A 26,159-nucleotide genomic window follows, 5' to 3' on the forward strand; every position below is an offset into this window, starting at 1 on the left:
TGACTGAAAAATGTGAATTGTGGTGGTTGGCTTAGTGGAGAATGTTTGATGTATGTTAACTGTAATCATGTTTCAATGGACCTGAAGTTTATTTCTGTTCTACAGAGATAAAAAAACAATAACAGTAATAATTTTAAAAAATCTACTGAAAACAATTATATAAAAACCTTCTGAAAAAACCCACAAATAGAGTATTGCACACTTCCTATCTTTGCTACGTATTTACAGGTTCATGCTACTTATATATACAGTGGACTCTGTCTAAACCGGATTCTGTGTAATCCGGATCTCTGCGTAAACCAGTCCATTTCTACAGCCCCGTCCAGCTACCGTTTATTTCTTAGCAAGAACGAAAGAACCGTTCATGCATTAATTACCTGTCTACACCGGATTAGGATTTGATTGACCGACGGGCTGCTTAATTAGTTGGACAATGATCGTGACTTGCCGAGTAATTAGGTCGCCGTCGCAAGATCAAATACAAAATGTAATCACACTCGTGTGAAGTTTACTCTTATTGCGGTAGGCTGTTAGGTCTGGATTTTGTATTCAAATAATTTCGTCCGTACGAATAAATAATGTTTTAGGAAATAAAACGAAATTTAACCTAGTACAAATATTAGAACGACCAGAAACACGTCTAATGTGCAGCCACTAATATTTTATGCAGAAAAATATATTTGATATGTAATTATAATCGTTAAAAAGTCTCTGTTAGTGGATAACATCTTAGAAATTGCAGAAAATTCAGGAAGTCCCCTTAGCCTAAGGGGCCTTAGGTATATTATTTTATGTCTGTGAAATAATCGATTGCAAGTCTGGCTTGTATGACGGTGTTTCCCAACCATCCATGGGTTCAAATGTCATTGTTGATCAAGAGTTGTCGATAATTAAAGAACCATAACTCTGGATGAACTCTGTCTAAACCGGTCCTCTATGTAAACCGGACTATTTCGACGGTACGAAGTGAGTCCGGTTTAGACAGAGTCCACTGTATATGGTCTGATACAAACAAAAACAATATTACAATGACTAACTAGTTATCAAAAACATCAATAAAGCAACATTCAAAATAAATATTTTAAATATCGGTGGAAAGATACACTTTTACAGGTTCAGGCTATAAAATAAACTTTAGAGAATGATCTAGACTGTTTGCATAAATAAAAATATATAGTTTTTAAAAAAAAGTGAGAAAGAGAAAAAAAAAGGGCAAAACAGTTTCAAATCTAACACAGAAATTCAAATGAAATATGGACTATTTTCTACTATTTTAAATAGTAGAAAATAGTCCATATTTCATTTGAATTTCTGTTAGATTTGAAACTGGTAGGAATATCATGCTAGCTGGTGTATTAAAGGCATACTATCACAGACCTCTGACCTATTAAATGGCCTAACAAAGTATTACCTAAACAAATATACATTTGATTTGTCCCTATATGTACTTTATTCAACCATCTATTTAACCACCATACTCCACTTACTAATATTTTGTAAAAATAATTGAATTATGGCAATGGTCCATAATTCAAAAAGTAATACTGCCAAGAGGATTGACATGGATTTCCCTCCATCATGGTTCAGTTATGGTGATGCAATAGCTAGATTTGGTTTTAAAAAATTAATGTAATTATCATTTATTATAAATTTTTAGAGAAATAAGGTCTGTGACAGTATGCCTTTAACCCCCCCTCCCCCATCCCACAAAAAACCTCCCAGAAATGGTGATGGATTAGACACTTCTTGCAACTTCAGGTGCAAATATGGTGAAAATGTACGTGGTTTTAAATGATATGTAACACAGTACTGTGCAAGTGACAAATCGGAATATGGAAAGTTCAAAACGTGAAAAGTACAAGTACATTGATAATACTAAATATTCAGAATGTTGAACTACACTGAAGTACAAAAGAAACTTTACATACACAACATTTGAACAATTTGATAAATATTGTTGCCAATCGAAAAGAACCAATTTAGAAATCACCTAACAAACACTTTGCATGTATCACAAAAGTGCATTGTGATGTTTAGATGCTGAACTTCATGATACTTTCATATCCCACTGTACAGTTTGTTGGTTTTCTATAATACAATTTCAAGCCTTGTAAAACATTCTTTTGGATGTCAGTATAACATAGGATAAATTCTGCACAACAAGATGCAACTTTAGATTAAACATATACTAAGACTGCCTGCCAGTGGCGGATCCAGAAAATCCATTTAGGGGGCCCCAATGACATGAGGCGGAATGCCAATGGAACTTTGGGGGAGGTTTGGAGGGGATGGTAAAAAAAAATGAAAATTAATATATAATAAAATTATAACTGTCGCAAAATTTAGGGGGACGGGCCCCTGGAGATCCCCCTAAATCTGCCTCTGACTGCAAAGTGACTTCAGCTTGGAGAGGATGAAAAATGGAATATTTCGATGCAGAAGGCACATCACTGGGGAGCATCCAAATATGATTACAATGAATGCTCTCGCTAAAAGTTTACACGAAGGAAGGAATCAGCATGACCATGGCAAAAGTGAGACACAAATACTGGATAAATATTTTTAAGACGTTGAGTGAAATCCATCATTGACACTTGCAAACATTACAGAACAAAGTCGATGCCTAATCCATCTGTCAACCATCTTCCATGGTTTTGAACAAAAGGAAGGACGACATTGAAACAGTGCATGCAGAATTTGCAGGACCTATTGAAAACAAAGTGAAAAAGGAATGCGATTGCCAAATGTTACGTTGTTTTGTTCATGTGTGCTATTTTGAGAGCTGTACATCTTTATTGTTAACTTAATTGTTGAGAATTCAAACATAGCTAAGACAGTTAATTGCGAGAAGAGGGAATCATCAAAGAGAATCATCACCGACAATGGCAAGACATTCATTGCTACTGCAAAATGATCCAACAAACTGAAATCAAATTCATGTTTTAATAACTATCAGATAGTATTAATTGTGAACCGATGTTAATGGGTTTAAGCATATTTAAATAGCACATTTTGACCAAAATATGTGTATATTTTGGTCAGTCTGTTTTGGCATAGGTATGTTTAAACCAAAAGTGCATACATTTTGATGAAGTACATTTCGGCTTGTGTATGTTTTGACCAGCTTCATTTTAGCATTACTTATACTATGTGCTTACAGAATCTATGGAAGAAAAAAGGAAAAGTAAATTTCAGTACGAATTACATGTAACATAAATTTCTGGAATATGCAGTCTGCGAAACAACAATGTTGGTTGGCTTTCAAATGCTATATGCTATTTCTAATGGCAACAATTAATCTCTCTTTTTTGCAATATCTTGTCAAATGGAAAACTGTTTCCCTCTCTCGTGGTATTGAAGGCTTTATTTATAGCTCTTATGCAAAAGTTGTTAGAAAGTCATTAATTTTTTGGTTCTTCGATCCGGTCTCATGGGACCACATGGTTGTGTAATGCCATCTACTGGGGAAATAATTCACCTCAATCTCCCACTGTTCATTATAGTATATATAGAAGATACTCACTGAGTGTGTTGTGATGTCATAATTTATCAGCAAGAGTTGATAAAAGTATGAAATCTGAGGCCAACGATTTTTATACTTTTATCAATGAGTGCTGGTAAATTATGATATCACAAGACACAGGGGGTGGGTTGGTGGGTGTATTCTTTTTATCCTATTCCATTCGCAACAATTGTAAACAATGTCAGTAATGTGGGTTGAATGTCATTGTATTTGGCAGTGGTAGACTTGTTAATGTCACTAATGATAGGTTTGGCGTGGAAAACAAAGTGACGTAACAAAAATAAGCAATATCTTCTAGGAGAATATAACAGGAGATATCGCAAATTATAGTGCCAGCGATATCTTCTGCAAAAGCCTTTAATGGATCATAAAAATATATATACGGTCTGGTTTTATTTGATGAAAACTGGTAGATGCATTTACATTCATTGTTTTTAGATCAACAAAATAAAAGTAAAAATAACAAAATATTTGTGCCTCTTATTTGAATAACACATAAAATATACCAATACTCATACAGCAAGCAACCCAACTAACATTTGGCACTTGAAATACCTTACAATACCTTTTTTTTTAGTACAGAAACAAAATTACTGCTTTCTAGATGAAGATGTTTTAAAAACAGCACACAATAGGTTATGTTCAGTGATGTATACATGTACATCTAAATTGAACAAAACAGACAATATATCACAAGCAAAAATCAATCTGGAATTCTAACGATACATTACAATTGGTTTTAAAGGGAATGTATCTAAAACATCTACATATATTTTATGGTAAATTTAATAAAATTAAAATTTAAAGTAAAATGTTAAATTAAACTCTTTTTTTTATATACAGGTAACACAACTCACACATGAAAATAATCGACAGCAGTAGAAAATGTAATTTCAGTTGTACATGATTAAAATTGCTAATATTATTTAAAACAACATATATCTATAAAATTCTGAGGTATTTATAAACACATTATTTTATCACTAGGTTAATATTTAATTAAAAAATCACCACATATCTACAGACATACCATAAATACTTCCAGTGGTATATTAAAACCTGAATTCATCAGAAAGATATATTTACAATAATATGTGGTACAAAAACATTATATAATTATAATATTCAACATAAAGATTTCGAGACATACAGAAATACACATTCATTACATGATCACAATTGAGCCATTTACCAAGTTATATCATCTGTGTTTGCTGACCGTGACCTCTCCTAAACCCTCTCCCACGACCTCTGCCCCTCTCAGCTTGATAGTGTGTGTTGCCACGGTACTGGTTCTTGTGACCATATTCTCGATGTGTGTAATGATCATGGTTAATATGTCTGTAAGTAGCTTCTTTCTGAAAATAACCAGTTTGCCTAGCTTTACTCGGAGTTGAATCTTCACCATCGTCTTCACAAACTGAGTCTGGATTCCTCCTCCTCCTGATGATGGTCCAGTTTGGAGAATTCTGTGCAGACATATTACTCTCCCTGTCTGAAGACTTCTTAACCTGATCTTCAAGTTTGACACATTCATCAGAAGGTGATGATGACGTTACTGGTGAAATGTCACTCTGCTGCCTTTTCCCTCCTCCTTTATCATCAGAACTGTTGTCATGGTTACAGCTCTCTGGTTTTGTTGGCTTTCGGCCAGAGTAATTGTCATCCCCATGACAACCACTGACCTTAGGATCTTGGTAATAATCCCTATTTCCTTTAGTTCCTTGATCATCACTGACCTTCTGTTCTTGGTGATAATCCACATTTCTACCAGTTCTTTGACTCTCACCATGACTAAAATTATCCCCCTTTCTTCTTTGAAAGTCGTGATTTCCAGACAACTCTCCACCATTCCACTGACTGTGACCACCTCTCCTTCCATTATAGGTTCCTCTTGGACTAGACCCACTGCTAACATTCCTGCGGTATGGAACCTCATTTGGCGACAGCATTTTGTTCTGAATCTTTTGTGGTTCACTACCACCGTTACCTCTTCTGTCATGGTACTGTCTGTTGTATCTTTGATCAGTCTCACGATACTGTCTGTTGTATCTTGAATCAGTCTCTCGTACATTAGGTGTTCTTTGAGACTGCTGTTTGTGGACATAGCTCTGCTTACCTTGACCCCTACCCCGGGTAGAGAAACACGACCCGCCTTCATTATGATGGGTCTGGGGACTTCGACTCTTCAACTGACTCTGACATTTCCTACAGATGTCTGCGTATGAGCCAGGAGTGCTGGGAGTGTTGGGAGTGCTGGGAGTGTTTGGAGTGAGCTGCCGCTCACTGAATCCACTCTCTGTACTCTGACAGGAGCCTGACGATGAATTGTCCACGCCAAGGGAAAACTTAACTTTAACATTTCTGTCTCTCAGACTGGCATCATCGCTGGGGGTGATGTTTGACAAGTCCTTGGTGACCGCCTCCAGCACCTCCGACTGGTTGCTACCAGATGTGGAGACACTCGCTGCAGACGGGCTGTGGGTCAGGGATGGTACTGAGGGGTGGTGAAAAGGCAGGAGGGAAGTATTGGTGCCCGGGATGGGCTTGGAGAAAGAAAGTTTTCTGCCTGAAACAACACTCGACCATTCTGTTGACTGATCTGAAAAAGGAAAAAAAACACATACAATATTATATTATTAGAAGAAAATAATGTGTGGGTTTTTTTTTAAAAAACCCACCTAATATCATCAATGTTTTGACAGATTCATGAATGAATTCAATTATGTCTTGGTCAAAATACCTTTGAATTCAGCACTTTGCTATGATACAATACAGCTTTTTTTTTGTATCTTAGATGCTCGCTTTCACTAAAACACGATGTTAAATATGAAGTGTGTGAAACAAAAAAAACCCATATACACGTACATATTTTAAGAATTATCTCTATGTGTATGCCTGTACGCATGTATATATAAACAAATTATGTAAAAAATTCTATGTTTGGTTCAGAGAAAGAAAGAAGTGTTTTATTTAACGACACACTCAACACATTTTGTTTATGGTTATATGGCATCAGACATATGGTTAAAGACCACACAGATATTGAGAGAGGAAACCCGCTGTCACCACTTCATGGGCTAATCTTTTCGATTAGCAGCATGGGATCTTTTATATGTACCATCCCACAGACAGGGTAGTACATACCACAGCCTTTGATATACCAGTCGTGGTGCACTGGCTGGAATGAGAAATAGCCCAATGGGCCCATCAACGGGGATCGATCATAGACCGACCGTACATCGAGCGAGCGCTGTACCACTGGGCTACATCCCACCCCCTATGGTTCAGAGAAAAACGGAGTTTTGAACTGTCTTTGCTGTGTAACTCACTCTTTGGTTCTGGTATGTTAACTCTTAGAGATCTCTCAGCAACCTTGTTACTCCAGGCACCTCTCAGAACAGGACAGCTAGCTCTTTGTGGGATAGGACTAACAAGATCAGGACTGGTGGCACAACTCAAATCTTCGTTCACCTGCTCCAAGGTCAAGGTCACAATCTTCTGCTCAGAGGACGGACTTGTTGGGTTCACCTCATAAAGAAATCTTGTACTCTTTGGTTTCAGCACACAAGACTGAAAATTTGAGTTTGAAAATTTTAACATTTTCTTTTTTGTTTCTTGTTTTATTTATTTAGTTTTTTGTATACATTAGCACACTAGACTGACTCAACACAAACATTTAATTTTTAGCTATTGCGATCTGTATTTAAAAAACAAGGATAAGCAGAGATTGTGAGAAATAAGACTAAATTCAAAAATGTAACATTGAACAAAAACCTAAAATATTTTCACTAAAAATTAAATTTTCATTAAAATTATAAACATGCACTGATATGAACATAACTATATATAACTATATACCAAGTTTCACCGATTAGCTAATGAAGCAAAAACTTCACACTGGAGCTAAACCTACTGCACTGAGTCATATGCCATTTGAGAGTATGTGACGTTGAACTCATGACTAATCTGGACATCTGAAAATTAATCCCCAGTTAATCACAGTTAAGAGCAGTACTGTCAAACATTATCATTATTTCATTTCATTTTAACTTATTTTCGTGCTTACATCCAATTAAGGTTCAAGCACGCTGTCCTGGGCTGTCTGTCCAGGACAGTGGGTTAGTTGTTAGTTGGTTAGTGGTTAGTGACAGAGAAGAGGGTGTAGTGGCCTTACACCAACCCTTTGAGCCCTTAAGAACTCGTTCTGGGTTGGAGCTGGTACCAGGCTGCGAACCCTGTACCTACCAGCCTTAAGTCCGATGGCTTAACCACTGCACCACCGAGGCCAGTCCACTATCTTTAAAAGCAATGAATTACTTAGCAATTAATACATTGTAACAGGTACATCCTGCACTGAGGGACTAAACAATTCACAAAGTGTATCATCTCTCTCTTTTTTTTTTTTTAAAGAGGAGGATGAGATCTATGATGACAAACTGACAGTGACACAGTGTTGATGAAAACATCAGACTCTCACCAATGACACACATCAACAGAAAGTGAAACACATTCTCAAACATTTGAACAGCCACCATTTCCTCCCTATCAGTGTTAGATAAGTCGGCCTGTCATGTGACAAGTGCACACAGGTGCTGTGCATGTCACATTTGGCGAGATGTGACACCTGGTAATAACTTCGCATGTGATTCGGTACAGCCTGCTCAACTCAAAACTCTTTATCACACAGACCGGAATCCTGGTGTTGTCAGCAAGATCTCTTCAGCTCTGATAACACCAGACTATTTTAATTAGATTTTTATTGCACAGTTCACCAAGGGAATGAGAAAAAAATAATCAAGAATTACCCACTTCTAGTAAATGTAGCGTATGGGAGTAGAGATTTTACCAAATTCAGTCTAAGAGGGTCTGATTGTGTGAATTGCCAGCATATTAAAACTATGCCCATGAAACAGTGATGCAATCACTTGTTGAGAGATGATGTGTATGGATAGCATTAAAAAAAAAAAAATCAAAATTAAAATTTTATTTGGTTATTCAGTCTGTGTAGTCCACAAAAAAACCCTGTTGCTGCTATTGATATGAAATGATTACAAGGTGATATAGGTCTTTCTTTTCTTTCTCTCTCTCTCTCTCTTTTTGTAAGGGGGGGGGGGGGGAATCTAGCTAAACTGGTAGAGCGCTCATCTGAGGTACTTGGGTCGAAGGATCAAATCCCTTCAGTGGACTCATTCTCCAACTGTTTGTTTTTGTTACTATCCCAACCTGTTCTCCATGACTGGTATACCAAAGGCCATGGTATGTGTATCTGTGAGAAAGAGCATATAAGAGACTCCATGATGCTAATGGAAAACATGTAGTGCAGTTCCTCTAAGACTATGTCACCCAACAGCCAACTGGATCAATATGCTCTTGTGGTGTCGTTAAACAAAATAAACTTCAACTCTTATCTTTTTAAAGTTTTATTTTGTTTAACAACACCACTAGAGCACATTGATTTATTAATCATCGGCTATTGAATGTCAAACACTTGGTAATTTTGACATATAGTTTCGGCAAGGAAACCTGCTACATTTTTCCATTAGTAGCAAGGGATCTTTTATATCCACCATCCCACAGACAGTATAGCACATACCACGGTCTTTGATATACCAGTCATGGTGCACTGTCTGGAATGATAAATAGCCCAATGGGCTCACCAACGGGGATCAATCCTAGATTAACCGCACATCAGGCGAGTGCTATACCACTAGGCTATGTCCCACCACCCTTTGCTCTTTAATCTATGCCCAGTATTGTGCTTACCATATGCTAACATTTAACATCCACTGACTAGAAAATAGCAAAATGTTCATGGATGTAACATTCTTTTCTTTCGGTTTATATAAATAATTAGTATATATTAGTATATAAATAAATCGAATTAGTGTATTTGTTTCAGGAACCTGCTGAAATCATAAAATGATGCATAATATAAATACTTTGGGATTCCATCTCATAGTTTTACGCTTCCAATCCCAAATCTGAGATTTACAGAAGCATGGAATCCTCGAAAATTCACAGCCTGTGTGGAGTATGTAAAACAAAACACCCTTTAGGTAACCCATTATAAAGAGTATGTGATGTTATATATTTAATACACTCACACACACACACTCACACACACACACACACACACACACTCACACAGACGGATGGACAGAAAGACATACAGACACACAGATGGATGGACAGACAGAAGTTGACTTCAGCAGAATAAGAAAATTAGCAACAGGAAGTGTTAATGAGATGGAGCTAACACTTGTGACCTGAATACCTACTTCATACGACACCACACACTCCACCGTCATGCTGGGCACAATTCCAATACACCACTTCTCCATGATGAATGGAGGCTGGAAAAGACAATTAAACAACTCAGAGACTATTACAAAGCATTCTCTTCATATAATTGCTGGTTCTTCTTTCATGAAAATCATATATACTACTCAACGTTCACTTGGTGAAATGCCAAACACATTTTATGATAAATAATTTGTATATATCTTAACTTTGTTCATCAGGTGACCAATGACTATGCAATTTGAATGTTCTGTACATCATCACATTAACCAGGGTTTAAGCTACCATTTGCCAAATTGCCAAATGCAATTTAAAGTTTAATTTGGCAAATATATACGTCATTACCAATTCGCCAAAAAGCTAATTTGAAAGCCGTGTGTCATTTGCATGTGTATAGCTATTTATAAAAATAATTCTTTTTATCTACATGTTACTCAAATTTGGCTCCAAATATCCTGATAGAGTTTGCCAAATTGCTATTAATTAATTATTGGCATCCAGCTTAAAACCTAGATACCGGTATGGCATGACAGCAATTAGATATATTATCCATCAAACATAATAAAGAAAGAAAAGAAAGAAATGTTTTAATTAAATGCCGCACTCAACACATTTTATTTACGGTTATATGGCGTCAGACATATGGTTAAGGACCACACAGATTTGGAGAGGAAACCTGCTGTCACCACTTCATGGGCTACTCTTTCCAATTAGCAGCAAGGGATCTTTTATTTGCACTTCCCACAGGCAGGATAGCACAAACCATGGCCTTTGTTGAACCAGTTATGGATCACTGGTGGGTGCAAGTGGTTTACCCATTGAGCCTTGCGGAGCACTCACTCAGGGTTTGGAGCCGGTATCTGGATTAAAAATCCCATGTCTCGACTGGGATCCGAACCCAGTACCTACCAGCCTGTTGACCGATGGCCTAACCATGACGCCACCGAGGCCGGTATCAAACATAATAAATGCATTTGCTTTACTTAATATATGTCTTTCCAAATATCTCTAGCAAAAGTTGAGTAGTATATAAAAGTCTGTAAGTATAAAAAGACAATTATGCATTAGACTGGCATTAATACTTTAAAAAAAAACAAGCTTCACAAACAGACATCAATGCCTAAAAACAGAGTTGACAGTTAAAAACATGGCTGATATTAATACATTATGATGTTTGGACCAGTGTTGAAAAGAAATGATTAATTTAAATGAGATTTATTTACCTGTAAGTTAACTGCTAAAAATCCAGATAGCTGTTAATTACTTGGAATGTTAACTATTAATAGCACATTCTGATTACCTGTGACAGCTTGAAGGAGCCGTATGCAGGAGACTTGCAGGAGAAGGTCACCTCCTTGATGAGAGTCAAGACACTGGTGTCATCATCCTCCTCATCCTGGTCAATCTCCAGGTACATCTTCCACTTGTGCTCCTGAAACACACACACAGATCACGCAAATCAGACATCAGTTCATTACCTATCAGGGTTTCTGCCAGAGGGTAAAATGGCAGATTTTATTTATTTAAGGAAATTTTTCGACAAAATTAGTTACTCTTATCATTACTGTATGATTTTCTTAACCCTAACCCTAAACGTAACCCAATTTTCTTTCTGGGGGAGGCCTCCAATACTACTGTTGACTGCGGTTGCATAGTGCCATACCCAAAACTTTCTTTCTGGCAGAAACACTGCCTATATACCCAAAATTCCAACGTAAATACGGAGTGGTATGTAGCCCAGTAGTGAAAAGCTCACCTGATGTGCGATTGGTCTAGGATCTATCCCTGTCAGTGGACTCATTGGGCTATTTCTCATTCCAGCCAGTGTTTCATGACTGGTGTAACAAATAAAAGGCCATGGTATATATTATTCTTTCTGTGGGATGCTACATATAAATGATCCCTTGCTGCTAATCAGAAAGATTAGCCCATTGAGTGGTGGCAGCGGGTTTCCTCTCTCATCTGTGTGGTCCTTAACCATATGTCCATCATGTGTCTATGTCAGTGTGTGTGTGTGTGTGTCAGTGTGTGTGTTTATGTCAGTGTGTGTATGTCTATGTCAGTGTGTGTGTCTATGTCAGTGAGTGTGTGTGTGTCCATATCAGTGTGTGTGTCTATGTCAGTGTGTGTTTATGTTTCTAAGTCAATGTGTATGTGTGTGTGTGTGTTTGTCTGTCTGTATGTATGTGTGTCCATGTCAGTGTGTGTGTCTATGTCAGTGTGTGTTTGTGTTTCTAAGTCAGTGTGTGTGAGTGTATGTCTCTATGTGTGTGTGTGTGTCTGTCTATCTGTCTGTGTGTGTGTGTGTCTGTGTGTGTGTGTCAGTGTGTTTATGTGTGTATGTGTGTATCTATGTCAGCGTGTGTGTGTGTGTGTATGTTTGTGTGTGTGTTTGTCCGTCCGTCTGTTTCAAAAGCTTCTGCTTTGTCCTTTTAACTAATTCCCTCTATGCTACATTGCTAGTACTATAGTAATTGCAGTATAATGATAGTGGTGGTGATGGTGGTAGTGGCAGTAGCTGTAAGAGTAGCAGTAGTAGTTCATAGTTGTACAGGCTTCCAGATTTCAAAATTTATAGCAAAACACTTTTCAGTTCCATGGCCTGTGATCTCTGGAACCCATCAGAAGCTATGTTTTGGTAATTATAGTAATGCTAAATTATATTCCATGATAATGGTAAACAGACTTTTGATTCTGTTATTTTGCTGACATGCAATCAGAAATAATCATGAAATCTGTAGTGATAAAAGTAGTGGTAGTAGCTAGTAATAGTAGTAGTAGTAGTAGTAGTAGTGTTAGTAATAGTAATAATAGTAGAGTGGTGGGTCGTAGCCCAGTGGTAAAGCACTTGCTTGATGCACAGTCGGTCTGTAGCAGCAGCAGCAGCAACAGCAGAAGATATAGCAAAAGTAAAGTTTAAAAAGCTCACAAATCTAATTACATTATATATAACTCATGCACACCGCACACCGCACACACACACACACACACACACACACTTGGCCATAGAGATCTAGTCATTTTGGCCTGGGCTAAATTAAAATATGAACCAGATGGTGTTAATCTGAATATTTATTTGATGCAAATCAGCATAAATTGAACATAGAAAATGAGATTTGTCACCTCATATGACAAGTGCCCCCAATATAAACAGCACTGTATAATATTTGAAAACATCCAAATTAAGAGTCTGACACAGCTAACTTGATTAGGGATATCACCCTACAAAACTGCAATGAGAACTGGCTTTCTAAATTACCGACACCAGCATGCAGACATAATATGTTCAAGTCTGCTTTCGATCACTGTCTTCCTCCAGCAGGCATTCCGACATACAGATCATATCTGTGGTGATAAATTGAAAAGCTAATCCTCGGCAGACTGTTTTTCTATCAGATTAATTCAATAGGAGAACAAAATACATCTCCACAGCAATTTCCATTAGATCTTCTTTTTTTTCAACTACACTAACAGGAATGAATCGATAATTTAATATTCAATTCTGTCATGGGAAGTTATTAATGAGAAATTTAAAACTGCTGCTATCCAGGAGCAAAGACAAGTGACTTGGAGAGAGATGTATTTTTGGTTGCAGCAGTGCTGTAAACATGAAGATAAGCTGTTTTGAATTAGAATGTGTTTTCTTGAACAAGGCTCTCTTTGTAGACTCGGTGATTTATAAACACTGTGAGTGGGATGGGAAATGAGCTCTGGAGCCAATCTTAAAGGCATCCTGTCACGGATTTAAGGACCTTATTTCTCTGAAAATGGATAATAAATGAAAATTACATTAATTTTTGAAAACTAAATCTAGCTATCGTATCACTTTAATTGAACCATGATGGAGTGAAATCCATGTTAATATCTCTTGGCAATTTTAGTTTTTGAATTATGGACCATTGCCATAATTCAATTATTTTCACAAAATACCATTAATAAGTGAACTATGGTGGTTACGTAGATGTTTGAATAAAGTACATTTAGGGGAAGATCATACTTTGTTAGGCCATTTAATGGGTCAGTGGTCTGTGACAATATGCCTTTAACGTATCACAAACCATCATGGAGAACGTCAGACAAAACGTAATATCATCTCAGACTAGCGATGTTCCAGTTATCAATTATAATAATAATAAAAACAGAGATCAGTTTACTAATGTGATGGTCGATTATAAAAATCCATAATCTATTGTGTGGGAAGATGTTGGCTGTAATTGTGCCTCCAGTTAGATGATGGAAGTGATACTGGGGCATGGGTTTATTTTCATGTGTACATAAAACCCCCAGAAGATATTAAATACCAGTAGTTAATAAAGATAAGAGTAGCTATTTGTACATGACAATAGATACATGCTCCTTATAATTCAAATCCTTCTTTAGTTCATATAATTTTAAACAATTGTGTAACTGAAAGTTAATCGGTTGGTGCCAACCGATTATAACCGATGATCTATCATGAAATTTTATCTGATACCCATCACTACCGCAGATCATTATCATGTTTAGACAATTATGTCTTAAGGCTGTTGCACACCATATGCGAGTATTTCATTGCCACAATTTTCCGCTGTGTTGCCCATGCGTCAGTGTTAGCACACCGAACGCGATTGCCGTCGCGTTTTTCAGTGCAATTTTACGAATACATACTCAAACTCTGACGAAGTTTATTCGGGAAATGCATGTACAGGTTCCCACCAGTTCACTCTCATCCAGCATGGAGGCAAGTGGTATTTTGCTGGTTCTTCAAAACGACTTGTCTTCTGACAGTGAAGAGGAGGCCTTGTTGTTAATGACAGTGCTACTCGCGCTGATAAATTATGATATCACAAGACACTCGGGGAGTATCCTCTATATCTCAGACCATTATTACACAAAATACCATTATTATGGCATACATTATCACACAAAAGATCACCATCAGTTCTACTATTAATATTAATTATTATTATTATTATATATATATATATATCCCTCCCTCCCCCCCCCCCCTCCCCCACTCTTGTGATGACCTTGCTTGTGACAAATTAATATATCAGTCGTGGGGCACTGGCTGGGACAGAAAGAAAACCAATAAGAATCGGTACATCATGGAGGTTCGACTCAGTGATCAAAACATATCGGGCAAAACATCGCCAAATCCCGCCCCGACATAAAATACAAAACAACACACGACAATACACAGAGAAAAATGTGTTATTTTCATTCGAATGTATTATATAATTTATGTCTTATATACCAGTAAGTAACGCAGTCGGAACTCCTCAACTTGACGAATTTACATCGTAATCAGGTGAAGTGTTCCAAACGGGTAACGACTAGCAGTATCGTCGTTTCGTACATTGACGACAGTTTCAATGCATTGAAACAATACATAATACATTCTGGCATTTTTCCATCACCAGTTGTAGACTCCCAAGACTTTTGTTGTGTAAAAAAAAAAAAAAAAAAAAAAAAAAAATCTTTTTTTTTTAAAATTAAGTTATCAAATTCCAGGATTTTCCATGCCCTGATATATGTTTCACCAGGTCACCTGGTAAAAAGATCCCAAGGTTTCAAAAATTCTTATGGCAGATGTTTGGACAAAATATTACAAAAGCAATGAATGGGTAATCTGACAATATTAAGCCTTACTCAGAAGCGTTCCGAGAGTAATTCCTGTCACTCAGGTCTTGTTCGTGTTGCGAGAAAGCTTTATTAATGTTTTTACAAGCACAAGGATGTGTTGTCCATTAGAAATTTAAGAAATATAATGGTAATTCAATACGCGAAATTAAGATCACAATAAAATCGCCTTCAATCTCTCTCTCTCTCTCTCTCTCTCTCTCTCTCTCTCTCTCTCTCTCTCTCTCTCTCTCTCTCTCTCTCTCCCTCTCTCTCTCTCTCTCCCCCTCTCTCTCTCCCTCCAACCAATCAGTGAAAACCCAGGTGAAATTGGCAGTTGTCCAGTCAACACATGCTATAACCCCAAAGAGAAGCGCCTTGTCTTTAACATCACTTCGCCTCAAGCTAGAGTACCGGACGCCTCAAAAAGAAAAGGAACTGGCTGCCACCAGTTAGCAGGAACAATCAAGGTTTTTTTATTAACTCTAAAATTACGCATTTTTCATTTGTTAAAGTGTCAGTATGTGTTGGTGGTCCGGGGTATGCATCTTTCCAACACATAAGGCTCTTGTTTGAGTTTCCTCTCTCTTTAAATTGGTGTGTGTTTTTCTACTATTTAAAAAGGAGTACAACTTCAATCGATGGTAACTGAACATTTATTGTTTTATTTAATGGCAAAATAAACAAATTAAAGTTTTTGCAAACATGCCCTAAAAGAAACTTGTGGCAATATTAATCTGGTTTACAGTATATATTCATGTAATACATCCTGAAAACGTTCAATAAGCTGAAGACCAGTTAACATTAACAAGGGCCAGTAACAATGTTTCTTAACTGACCATAATGCTGGCCACCATGATTTTAAGGTTAAAGTGACACACCCTAGTTTTTAAACACTAAAGCATATTGTTCACTATTAGATCCATTTTTGATAACTAAAATGACACTTTATTTATCGTCAATGTACCTAACTGCGTTATGCTTCAAATTCCGTTCACTTTGTTTTCTCATGCACGGTTCGCGCAATCAACATCCGATTTGTTGTCATCGGCATGTTGTTCATTTATGAGGTTTTTCTTTACAGTTCAGGAACATTTTCATAAACAATAAAGTTCAGAAAAGTAAGTATCTAAATACAAAACTTTACAACCCCCATAAACCATTAATTTTTTGTTTTTGTTTATTGCTTAAAATTACCGATATCGGATCCACATGACTCGTACAAATTAACGTAAAATGGAGAATGATGAATTAACATTCAATGCATGTCACATGACCTCACACGTGCCAGATCAACAAGGCCAAAGCATTTAATTTTTACAATTTGTAAGACCCCTATTGTTAGAATTTGTTTTCAATTATTATATTCGATCTGCAAAAGGTATGCTACATTTTTGTGACTCTATTGTAGTGAATAGTATTCAAAATCCATTCATAACAATTGTAAATAATTTTGAGTGTATACATTGTGTCAATTATGAATCAATTCATTAACAAAATTTTTAATTTTACTAATTATTCACTGGTATAAACGTAATGCCTATCAGTACTGACATCAAGTGTTAGCGATGTCTGTTGATAAAACCCGGACAGGACCAGAAAGCTTGACAAATTGAATTTTTCCTTTTAAAAAAATATTAAACTAAGTGTTAGTCAACTGTGCATAGTTAAGAAACGTATATTTTTTCATGTAGTGGCCTTAAAAATGGAAAATGATGAATCGCACATGCGCTTTATGATACTTTTTGCAAAAGCATGTGCCTAAACGCAGTTAGAAATGTCGCACATTTTCCTGTTTACCGCAGGGTGTTTCACTTTTGTTTACTAGAATGGATTTGTTTTACATCCACATTGTTGATTTTTTACGTTAATTGATTGCAATCTATTTTGTTTCACGTATCGTAGCTGAAAAATGTAGAATAATATTTCCATAAATATTGTATTCGTGTTTTTGTCGTTAGGTGAACACAGTTTGGGACGTCGGTGGTACATTTTATTGTTTAGATTATCAATTTCCATACATCTGAAGTGTTTCTGGTCATCCTGGTGTTTTTAATATCACATAATGCATTTTTCATATTTTTAAAAATGCACATACATATGAGAAGTAACAGTTATGGAGTAGTTTTAGTATATTTTAAGGGTATTTCACCGTTTCAACGTCATAGACTCTTGTTTCCCTCTCTTGTAACTTTATCCAAATGTCTTACTGGTTTGTAGATTAACTAAACTTAATGTCCATTTGTACAGGTTGAAACTAGGGCCTGTGACTTTAAGATTGAATCCTTGAAAAGCTAGCTGCAGTGCTGCATTCACATTTAATATTTTAATTTAAAAGCACTGAGTGACACACTGGACAGCCCTCTAAATGTATTTTCTATTTTCAAACACATTTGATACCCTGTTCAGTAACTAACAGAATGTATTGAATTATCCTGTAGTTGGCCAAAAACTGGTGTAAATGAAACTTGACCAGTGCTACACAACAACACATTTATCAAACATGACTACAATGTATCAAAGTGATAGAATAAAATAAATGTAACACTATTTCACTGGTGTAGGAAGCGGGGGGATAAGAGGGCATGTGCCCCCCATTTTAAGATATTTTGCTTTATATTTGCTTGCTTTATAATAGTGTAAAAATAAAAGTGTGCCCCCACCCCCACCCCACCCCAACTTTTTGGCACCTTCCTACCCCAGTGTATTTTATTCACACATTTGCAAAGGATGAATGGATGGATAAATATATGGGAAAAAAACCCTATGATTTGTCCTTACAGTATATAAATTTAGAATACTGAACTCTGCCTGAAAACTATGTATTCTCTGAACACTAATAGCACAGATGCCCTGACTTCTCTCAAACTGCCACATGTGATTTGCACAGAAGCCAGTCTGGCCCCACTACAGCAGGAAAATTACATGTGGTGTCATTTTCTCAACACAGGCTGGTACATTTCACAAAAATCACCTTTCACATGCGCTCAGCCAATTATGTACAGAGTGTTTTCATGTCACATCAGACAAAAGTATTCACTCTTAGGAGGGCAAAAAAAGCCCCTGTAATAAGCACACTCATAACTATAATCATGACATACTTTGGAAATATTCTCTTTTCCTTGTTAGTGTCCAACTGAGGGATATACAAGATGTAATCAATGCCTTTATGGAAAGTAGGGTTTTTTTTAATGGTTAATAGTGCTGTACCGTGTACATTGATATTACTAACACCATATTATCCATTTACGTTTGGCAGACTGCAGGATGAATATATTTATGTCATATAAAATAAAATTATCATATTAAATAAATTCTATTTTGTAAGGCAGAAGGCATTGACTGTAATCTTTTTCACTGGTAGCTCACTGGGCTATCAGCTTATAAAATCAGATAGTAACCAGTAAAAATTGGTAGACTGAAATTTTCAGCGGAAAAAAAGAAGAGAAAACCGAGAAATTAATCTGTAATTTATACTGCTTTACAGCAATAACCATTGGTATTTACCAGTAAAACCAGTATTAATTTTTTTATTTAAAAGATTTAAATTTAATAAAAATTTCCAAATTAAACACTTCCAAAATATTTCTTGTTTAGTTTATGAAGACTGCCCCAGATAATCAATCATAGTACCAAGTTTCAAAACTATCTGATGAAAACTAGAATACAGACTTTAAAATTTTCAATTTAATTATTTTTTAATTTACCAGTAATAAAAATGTAAAAATTCTACATTTCCAAAATATTTTACTATTTGTTTGTGGAGGATCATTTTACCAAGTTTAAATTTTTTTTCAATCAAAACACTGTAGGAGAAGATAAACAGATGCCGAACAATTTAGTATTAGAAAAGTTCTGCTGACTAATCATCATAATGGATCTAATACAGGTTTCAGCTGTTTTATAGACAATACTGAGCAGACGTTAGTGAATAAAAGGGTATTGATACAGTGAAAACTCTCAAAACAGGACACTCTGTAAACCGGATTTCCCCCCAAACCAGACATTTTTAATAGTTTGTTTTTTAAAAACAGTACAGAATTTAACCTCTCTAAACCAGATACCTCTAGAAACTGGACATTTTACTTTGTCCTGAGGGTGTCCGGTTTAGAGGGGTTTCACTGTAGTTGCAACAAGAGTCTGAAGTTGCTGCATGTTGCCTGACGTGGTCCCTGTGTACATGAAAGGTCCACAAAGTTAAACACTTTGTTTTGTTTAACGACACCACTAGAGCACATTGATTTGTTAATCATTAGCTATTGGATGTCAAACATTTCCTAATTTTGACATATAGTCCTAGACAAAAAGGCTGCTACATTTTTTCATTAGTAGCAAGGAATCTTTTATATGCACCATATCAGACAGAATAGCACATACCACGGCCTTTGATATACCAGTCGTGGTGCACTAGCTGGAACAAGAATTAACCCAATGGGCCCACTCATGGGGATCGATCCAAGACTGATCATGCATCAGGAGAGCACTTAACCACTGGGCTACTTCCCACCCTCAAAAATTAAAAAGTAGACCATTGGGTATAAACAAAAAAAGTGAGGGTAAACACTTGGTAACCTGGTAGCAAATGACATTATTAGCCACACCCTCTGCGGACAAAATAGATACATAATTTAGGGGTAGGGCTGTACATATATCTTCTGAACTATAAATCACAGAATAACAAAATACTATTCAACTGTAAAAGTCACACATAGAAATTATTATACAAGCTTGTGTGTCATACTGATTTTATGAAATGAGTGTCAGGATTATTGTATTACCCGAGCAAGAGTGAAGGTAATACATGAATCCTGACACGTGTTTTCGTAAAATCAGTACAATTCACACGCGAGTGGAATAATTTCTTTATTACCCACATTATCCAAAATATTATTTTCGTGAATAACAAGCTAGAACCATGTCAAAACGTTTCAAATGTAACTAAAAAGAGACGATGAAATGACGTCATTTTAATAAGCGTTTACACTGGGGAGGCCACATTAAGTTATGACATTGCTTCACAAAATTACATCATTCGTTGTCCACATGAAATTATTATGACACACATGGGTTATACTGGTTCTGTTTCCCTGAATATCTTGCACTATGTGGATAATAATAATGTATATGCACATCAGGTGATTTTTGTTTTGTTTCATTTCCTCTAGCTGCTGTGCATTTTTACGGATCATTTAGTTACATTGGAAGGAATTGTCCTATTCGTGTTTAGTTTATATTTTATGAAAGTGAATGAAGGGAATGTGTCTAACATTTATGCTGTTGGTGGAACCATTTATTTTTCGTCAACAGCTGTAGAACATCGCTTACAAGTAAGTTACAGAAGTGAAGTTTCCTACATGATTTCTTTGGCCACCAACCGAGTCTCATGAAATGATTAGTGAAGAGTTTTTTTTGAGTTTTTTTAAATCAATGCATATATATCTACATGTCTACTCTGCTATAGCATTTTCCATTAATTTATCGTATAATTTTTTTGTAGCTTTCAAGTGTGTTTTCTTCAAAATATCTAAATATCATTGCCAGAATAATCCTGCTTGTTGCACAAAAGTAGTGTGAGTCAGTGGGGGGGGGGGGGGGGGGGGGGGGGGTAGTAGTAGTAGGCGTGGCTTAAATTTTTTTGGTTCATCAAGATATAAACGAAAAAAGTAAGAACCTCTGGACCAATCAGATTGCCGTAAAGTGTATAGATGCAAATGAAATTTCATTATTACAATTTAACAGCAAGACCAAAATCAAAAGTGATTGTTCTTTCTGGAATAACCATATGCACACCATGCAGCCTCAATTGTTTTTTTTTAAACTAAATACTAAATAATATCTATCTGTCTGTCTGTCTGTCTGTCTATCTGTGTGTGTGTCTCTCTCTCTCTCTCTCTCTCTCTCTCTCTCTCTCTCTCTCTCTCTCTCTCTCTCTCTCTCTCTCTCTCTCTCTCTCACACACACACACACACACACACACACACACACACACAAGCGTACTGTTTTATAATGGTGTTTAAATTTATCACTTATTGTTTATTACAGTAATCACCATGTCTTCTTATGTCAAGATGTTAGATCTGACTTATTTCTTGCAAATCACTTAAACTGAAAAAATCAATTAACTAACCAAATACCTACTGAATAATCCCTGGAGTAATGGAAAATTCCATTTTATTTTTATAATAATATACGTTGTGCCAATTAAAACTACAAGATAGACCTGATAAATGGCAATTGTATCCCAGAATAATAAAGTTAATTAAATAGGCATGTAGGAACAATATTAGGAGAGGGGCGGGGCACTAACTCCAATGGGAGGGGGCACAGTCTATTGTGAGGGAGGCAGCCACAAACCAGTTTCATTTTTATTTACAGATATTACGACAAAAAGCGTAGGCTATTCCTACGGGTCTGTTAACTATGATTCAGTTTTACCATGACACTGAAGATTGTGAAAATGTAAGTCTACTAGATGCAGTCCATTTCAATAAGCCAATGACTTAAAGCTCTAAAAAAAATATATGCAGTATCTGCAATAAGTTTTTAGCTTTATTTTTCAGAACCATGTTCTATGTAGTCTTCTGCCATTCTGTAGTTTGCATCAGTACAGAGGTGGTGTGCTTTATCACATTCAATCACAGGCATAGCCAGGATTTTAGATTGGGGGTGGAGGGGGCTAACTAACTATTGGGGTGGGCCAACCAACACTATGTATGTAAACATAATTTTATAAAATTTAATACAGTGAAAAAAAAGAAGAAAAAAAAGAATGTTTGATTGGGGTGGGGGCATGGACCTGTGCTCCCCCCCCCCCTCCCCCCACAATCACTACACCACTACATTCAATTCAGTTTTTCTTTTGACTGGTACCATATTTGCTAGACCCAAACTTATACAGTGGTGTGTTTTGAGCTTAACCTTTCAGTTGATTTTACGAACTGACAATGTCTCTTACAAGGTGTTCAGTATGTCTAGTATTCAACAGATGACACTCCATGTTAATAATAATTACAAATAAAAAAAGAGAAAAAAGTAGGAAAGTTACATATGTTTCTAAAATCGATAGTTGCCCGACAGATTATCTTTGTAAAACTCATAGTCGCCCATGGCCAATAAAGGTCACCACGGTCAACCTTGGTTGAAACATGGTTTTAACACCATTGTAGCAATTTATTTCACAAGGGTGCATAAATAAAGAGTTAGACTTCAAACAGTGGCAAAAATATCATCTGTTTTAACCTAATTAAAACATGGTTAAATCTAGTAACTCTGGACTAGCAGCTTTGGAAATTTGATACTCACTCGCTCATTCTCTCCCACTCTCTCCCTGTCTCTCACCCCCTTCCATCACCTCATTAAGATCGCACTCCCTACCTAACATAATTTTTTTATACAGAATGACCGACACACCTACCTCCATACTGTGTCCTGAGCGGAGATGGTGACCGAAGATGAGAGTGATGTCCACCGTCTTGTGTTCAGGACCTGATGACGTCACCACAGACAGCGGCTCCTATAACATGAAATAGAATTACTCAGATGCTACAACACAAAACAATTACTAGTATCCTACAACATAAAACATAATTACTTAGAGTTTACAACACAAAACATAATTACTCAGATCCTACAACAAAACATGTAACTCAGATCCTTCAATACAAGACATATAACTCAGATCATTCAATACAAAACACATAACTCAGATCCTTCAATAAAAGACATAACTCAGATCCATCAATACAAGACATATAACTCAGATCCTTCAATACAAGACATATAACTTAGATCCATCAATACAAGACATATAACTCAGATCCATCAATACAAGACATATAATTCAGATCCTTCAATACAAGACATATAACTCAGATCCATCAATACAAGACATATAACTCAGATCCATCAATACAAGACATATAACTCAGATCCTTCAATACAAGACATATAACTCAGATCCATCAATACAAGGCATACAACTCAGATCCTTCAATACAAGACATATAACTCAGATCCTTCAATACAAAACACGTAACTCAGATCTTTCAATACAAGACATATAACTCAGATCCTTCAATACAAGACATATAATAAATCAGATCCATCAATACAAAACACATAACTCAGATCCTTCAATACAAGACATATAACTCAGATCCTTCAATACAAGACATATAATAACTCAGATCCATCAATACAAAACACATAACTCAGATCTTTCAATACAAGACATATAACTCAGATCTGTCAAGACAAGACATAGAACTCAAATCCCTCAATACAAAACACATAACTCAGATCCTACAACACAAAACATATAATTCAGATCCTTCAACACATTACATATAATTCAGATCCTTCAACACAAAACATATAACTCAGATCCTTCAATACGAGACATATAATAACACAGATCCATCAATACAAAACACACAACTCAGATCCATCAATACAAAACACGTAACTCAGATCCTTCAATACAATACATATAACTCAAATCTGTCAATACAAGACATATAACTCAAATCCGTCAATACAAGACATATAAAAACATATAACTCAGATCCTACAACACAAAACATATAATTCAGATCCTTCAACACAAAACATATAACTCAGATCCTACAACACAAAACATGTAACTCAGATCCTACAACACAAAACATATAACTCAGATCCTTCAACACAAAACATATAACTCAGATCCTTCAACACAAAACATATAACTCAGATCCTTCAACACAAAACATATAACTCAAATCTGTCAATACAAGACATATAACTCAAATCCGTCAATACAAGACATATAAAAACATATAACTCAGATCCTACAACACAAAACATATAACTCAGATCCTTCAACACAAAACATATAACTCAGATCCTTCAATACAATACATATAACTCAAATCTGTCAATACAAGACATATAACTCAAATCCGTCAATACAAGACATATAAAAACATATAACTCAGATCCTACAACACAAAACATATAATTCAGATCCTTCAACACAAAACATATAACTCAGATCCTACAACACAAAACATATAACTCAGATCCTTCAACACAAAACATATAACTCAGATCCTACAACACAAAACATATAATTCAGATCCTTCAACACAAAACATATAACTCAGATCCTTCAACACAAAAGATATAACTCAGATCCTACAACACAAAACATATAACTCAGATCCTTCAACACAAAACATATAACTCAGATCCTACAACACAAAACATATAACTCAGATCCTTCAAAACGAAACATATAACTCAGATCCTTCAACACAAAACATATAACTCAGATCCTTCAACACAAAAGATATAACTCAGATCCTACAAGATAAAACATATAACTCAGATCTTACAACACAAAACATATAACTCAGACCTTACAACACAAAACATATAACTCAGATCCTACAAGATAAAACATAATCATTCAGATCCTACAACACAAAACTCAGATCAATATGAGACATAATTACACAAAAATCCTACAATATGAAACTGATATACTCAGATCTTAAAAGATAAAACCTGCAAGTCAGATGCTACAACATAAAAGATAATTACTCAGATTGTACAAGAAAATGTTTTATTTCTCACATCCTAAAACACACAACCAATAAATCAGATACTATTAATATCTAAAAACACTTTAATTCTGCACTTACTTTTGATAATGGTGGGAAATTGAGCAATCTATGATTATGAGCATTCAGGAGTCGTATTTCATTCTGAAATGAAACAGAACATACCACATGACAAATACATATCACATTACAATCCCGTAAATAGTCATACTTAACCCCTTTGCCTACCATTTATACAGCACTTACTCGCAATGACAAAAATGGCGGAAAAATAACAAAGGAATATTTTGTGTTCACACGTTATAATTTACTTGAATAAGATTACATCAGTAGGTATATTAATGTCAAGGATGGGTCAAAAATTACTAATGGTCAACCATTTGTCAGTGAAATGTTGCATGTGAAAGCAAATCAAAAGAAGTGACTTGTAGATATTTATTTTGTTTTCACACGATCATAGTGTTAGTTTATTTTCACTTGCTAAATAGCAGCAATGGATTTTTTATATGCTCTTTCTCATGGACAGGACAGCACATACCATGGAAAATCATCCTAAATCAATGATACGGTAATCAATATTTTGACTCATCAAACATCAGGCAAGCACTCTGCTACTGATGCATGCCACATCAGTTATATAAATGTGGCCAGTAATATAGGACTTCCATTATCTAGACTATAACAAAACATATTCTTCCTGACAGATACATATTATTATGTCCAGTATTCCAATGCCAGTGTGCACAATTATATCTAAGTTATGCAGTAATGACTGCTGAGACAAGCACATATTTTGATGAGGCAAGAGGAATCACCCTTGTTCTTCAAACAGAACCATCTGCTTAAGAAGGAAGAAAATGTTTTATTTAACGACACACTTAACACATTATATTTATGGTTATATGGCATCGGACATATAGTTAAGGACCACACAGATATTGATGGGCTATTCTTTTCGATTAGAAGCAAGGGATCTTTTATATATATAACATCCCACAGACAGTATAACACATACCACGGCCTTTGATATACCAGTAGTGGCACACTGGTTGGAGCAAGAAATAGCCCAATGGGCTGGGTTACATCCCACCCCATCTGCTTAAGAATTTATAATTAATTTGAATGAATGG

The 26,159-nt window shown here is 35.9% G+C and overlaps 1 protein-coding gene across 1 annotated transcript in view; it reads right to left on the minus strand.

Moving 5' to 3' along the window:
* Positions 1–1,610: 1,610 nt before the first annotated feature.
* The window catches only part of LOC121382376 (mitogen-activated protein kinase kinase kinase 20-like), a 48,386-nt gene continuing 23,837 nt past the window's right edge, over positions 1,611–26,159 (minus strand). Inside the window, exons 16-21 of the mRNA XM_041511964.1 lie at positions 25,111–25,173; positions 22,842–22,940; positions 11,127–11,258; positions 9,805–9,879; positions 6,856–7,096; positions 1,611–6,125 (exon numbers count right to left, since the gene is read on the minus strand). Coding sequence (XP_041367898.1) covers positions 4,720–6,125; positions 6,856–7,096; positions 9,805–9,879; positions 11,127–11,258; positions 22,842–22,940; positions 25,111–25,173 — 2,016 coding nt within the window. The 3' untranslated portion in view covers positions 1,611–4,719. The remainder of the gene's footprint in view (positions 6,126–6,855; positions 7,097–9,804; positions 9,880–11,126; positions 11,259–22,841; positions 22,941–25,110; positions 25,174–26,159) is intronic.

Source organism: Gigantopelta aegis, chromosome 9 (genome assembly GCF_016097555.1).
Source record: "Gigantopelta aegis isolate Gae_Host chromosome 9, Gae_host_genome, whole genome shotgun sequence".
Taxonomy (NCBI): Eukaryota; Metazoa; Mollusca; class Gastropoda; order Neomphalida; family Peltospiridae; genus Gigantopelta; species Gigantopelta aegis.